The 3,546-nt window shown below is 40.6% G+C and overlaps 1 protein-coding gene across 1 annotated transcript; it reads right to left on the bottom strand.

The window, feature by feature from the left end:
• Positions 1 to 741: 741 nt before the first annotated feature.
• LOC125220504 lies at positions 742 to 2,907 on the bottom strand. Its single transcript, XM_048122668.1, has 2 exons — positions 2,775 to 2,907; positions 742 to 1,271 (listed from the first exon to the last, which is right to left on the bottom strand). Exons 1-2 carry the CDS (start codon positions 2,905 to 2,907, stop codon positions 742 to 744), a joined length of 663 nt encoding a protein of 220 aa, XP_047978625.1.
• Positions 2,908 to 3,546: the final 639 nt, after the last annotated feature.

Raw genomic sequence — 3,546 nt, 5'->3', positions numbered from 1 at the left:
AAATTGAAGGTTCTTTTCTTTTCTTAGAAACTTTCGATGTATTATTGAGTTCTGATTTACGTTGATTAAACTGTGTAGATGTGATTGTGTACAGATTGTTTTCCATGATACCACGACAGATATAAGAACCATCTTTCTTAATAACGCAATTGTCATTAAAAGAAATCGAATATCCATCAAAAGATAATTTAGAAACTGAAATTAAATTTATTCTAAAAGAAGGTATCAACAAAACATTCTTCAAAATCAAAAATCTATCACTAAAAAAACGCAAATAAACGTCTCCCACTGCAACGACCGCCACTTTAGTAGCGTCGCCCAGCTGGACTTCGATCTCACGATCATGTAACCATCTTGTCACCTGCATTAAGTCAAGATCAAAACATATATGATCAGTTGCTCCAGTATCAATAACCCATGTATGAGTAGATGTCGAAGCCAAACATGACTCGACTACTAGAGCATGGTGCATACCTGTAGCCTTGCCCTTTTTAGGACAGTCTGGCTTCCAATGACCTTTCTCTCCACACTTGAAGCATTTTCCAGTAGGCTTCTTATCACCCTTCTTCTTCTTCTTCTTCTTCTTCTTCTTCTTCTTCTTCTTCTTCTTCTTCTTCTTCTTCTTCTTCTTCTTCTTCTTCTTCTTCTTCTTCTTCTTCCTTCTTCTTTCCCTTAGCATTCTTAGCTCCCACTGGGTTCGGTGCCTTTTTCTTTCCTGCGCGAGGCTTAGAGCCAGAGGAATTAGGCGCCAAACTCAGCATAGCTACTCTTAGCTTGAACCATAAGGTCCTCCGCCGACTGAAGTTCAGTCAGCAGCTCAGCCAAAGTGTAATCCCGCTTGTTCATCTCAAAATTGAGCTTGAACTGCTGGAAGCTAGGGGGAAGACTCTGAAGAATTATAGTAATCTGGGACTCGGGATCGATCGTCCCTCCTAAAACCTCAATCTGGTTGAGGTGGCTCATCATCTCGAGGACATGTTGCCTCACAGATGTGCCTTCCTTCATAGTCTTCGTCATGATACTCCGAAAGGCTTGAGACTTAGCCGTTCGATTTTGAGTACCAAAAAGATTTGCAAGATTTTGCATAATCTCGGCGGCAGTTTCCATGGCAGAATGCTGATGCTTGAGCACTGAAGACATATATGCCAACATGTAGCACTTAGCCATCTCATTCGCCTTATGCCACCATCTATGCGCATCTCGCAGTGCCTGCGCAGCATTAGCCGCCAGCACTGGGGGGCGTGGAGTAGTGAGCACAAACTTGTACTCTTCTGTTGTTGTGAGAACGATATCCAAATTTTGTTTCCATTCTATGTAATTTTGGCCCTCGAGTTTGTTTTCTTTGAGAATTGCAGAAAGAGGATTAAAAGACATATTGACGGATTTTATTGCACTGCAAATAGAAAAATTTACTATTTGTCATAAACTTATGTAAAGAAATTGAATAGATTAACCATAAAACTTTTCAAAATCTTACAACAACAAAATTAATAAATTGTACCCTCCAGAGGAGGTTAATTCGCATTAAAATTTTGACAATTTTACTGGTCACAACACCGACGAATAGTCCAGAGACCACAAAATGACATGGCCGCCTAATGTTGCCGACCATCAGATTTAGCATTACAAAATTTTATTTCTACAACACAATTCCATGACAATGTTCATGTGTTGATAACAAAATCAAGCTATCTCATAAATTTTGATTGAACCCTGAAACTCGTAGTTCCTTAGGATTATTGTCCCCACAGAGCAGAGTGGCGATAATATTAGGAACCACTTTCTAGTTCATTCTATTTATTATGTGAGAAGTCCGCCCTTATGAACTTACTGTTTCGTAGGATTATTGTGGGTGGCGATAATATTAGAAACTAGCTTCACAAAATTTGGCAGTCCAACCGATGGAGACCATATATAAACTTTAAGTTCATAATTATCGCTTAGATATTTGGGTTATGGTTTTTTATTAATTATCCTTTAGCCTTAAGGCAGATTAAGACTAATTAAATTCTGTTGGTATTTAATTGACTGGATAATTAAATCTTTTATTATCTTTAGTATCTTAGTTTAGGAATTAATTAATCTAGAATTTAATTCTTATTCATGTCATACTATAAGATATATCTAAAATAAAGTACATTATTTAAATCTTAATTAGACATGAAAAATTAAATTCATATAATATCCATGTTCAAGATTAGGAAGAAAATAATTATATTATTTAATGTAATCTTACATATCTATCCTAATTAGGATTCTAGATATATATAATATTTAGGAAACTATTAAATTATTCTTATCTATATCATCTAGGGAAATCTTCCCAAAATATTTTATTTCATTAAATAATATTATTTTTAATGATATCTTTTAATTTAGGAATTAAATAATCATTAAAATATTCTTTCGTCAATATCTCGAGACCAAAGTTCGCATGATCATCGATGATGAAGATTCGCCGGAGATTAGCTCGCCGGAACGGCGAGTTCGCCTTCCAGCGTCACCGGCAGCCCGCGCCCGAAGGTGCGCCGCTTCCTTTTCCCTTTCTTCCGGCGAAATAACACCGAGACTCTCCATCCGTCGACGTCAAACCAGAACGCGGCTACAACCGTGTTTCTCCGGCGATCTCCCACTGCCCCGACGAGCTTGCGCGTTCCAGCAGCCGCCGCTCCCGGCGTGTCTGCTCTCGGTCGCGCGTCGCTAGGGTTGGGCGACTAGGGTTAGGTTTTAAGGTTAGGGTTAGGGTTAGGTCCGGCGGAGAAGACAGTCGTTACTCTCGGACGAGCAGCGAGCTCCGTCTCTCTCCACCAGCATCGGCGACCGGCGTGGCTGAGCAAGAACCTGTCGCGGTCTCTGCGGCGGCATGGACGAGCCCATGCTCGTATTCATGTCGTCGTTGGATCGCATCGTTCGCTCCCATTCGGCGCCATCGCGATCTCGCATCGGGCCGCCGCCTAGGGTTTGCGGTTTTGCCCGGCGGCGCGCACGAGCCCACGCTCGTCTGCACGTCGCCCCATCACCGTCGACCCTCGGCTCCCAATGCTTCGATGTCCCTCTTCCGATCACATGTTGTGCGATTCGTCCCGGCGCAAGCGCCGACGAATCGCACGCCTTGTACAACCGAATAATTCAAGTTCTGTTGATTCGAATGTTCTTGAGTTCATCATGCATAAAACCAAACAATAAACTACAAGAACATGCTTCGTAATCAAATAACACATGCATACATGAAATTCGCGAAATTTAAATCCGAATAATCAGAGCCAAAACCTGGCTCTGATACCAATTGGAGGAACTGGCAGCGGAAGCGTGCGTTTATCATGAACGAACGTTTAAATCACATAAAATCAGATCTATTTAGAAGATTATTTAGACAAAATCTATTCGCGTAATTCTCACATGTATCATGCTCATAATTTGAATTAATCATGCTTTAAGTATAATTGAAACCTAAAACATGCTTGTTCTACGGAGCAGAAATTATACCTAATTAATTCTCCAAAGAATTGATGATGGCTAGCAACTTCTCCACGTGACGCTTTGAAT

Source organism: Salvia hispanica, chromosome 4 (genome assembly GCF_023119035.1).
Source record: "Salvia hispanica cultivar TCC Black 2014 chromosome 4, UniMelb_Shisp_WGS_1.0, whole genome shotgun sequence".
Classification (NCBI taxonomy): domain Eukaryota; kingdom Viridiplantae; phylum Streptophyta; class Magnoliopsida; order Lamiales; family Lamiaceae; genus Salvia; species Salvia hispanica.
The sequence above is the reverse complement of the archived record's forward strand: the minus strand, read 5'-3'. Positions and strand labels throughout refer to the sequence as shown.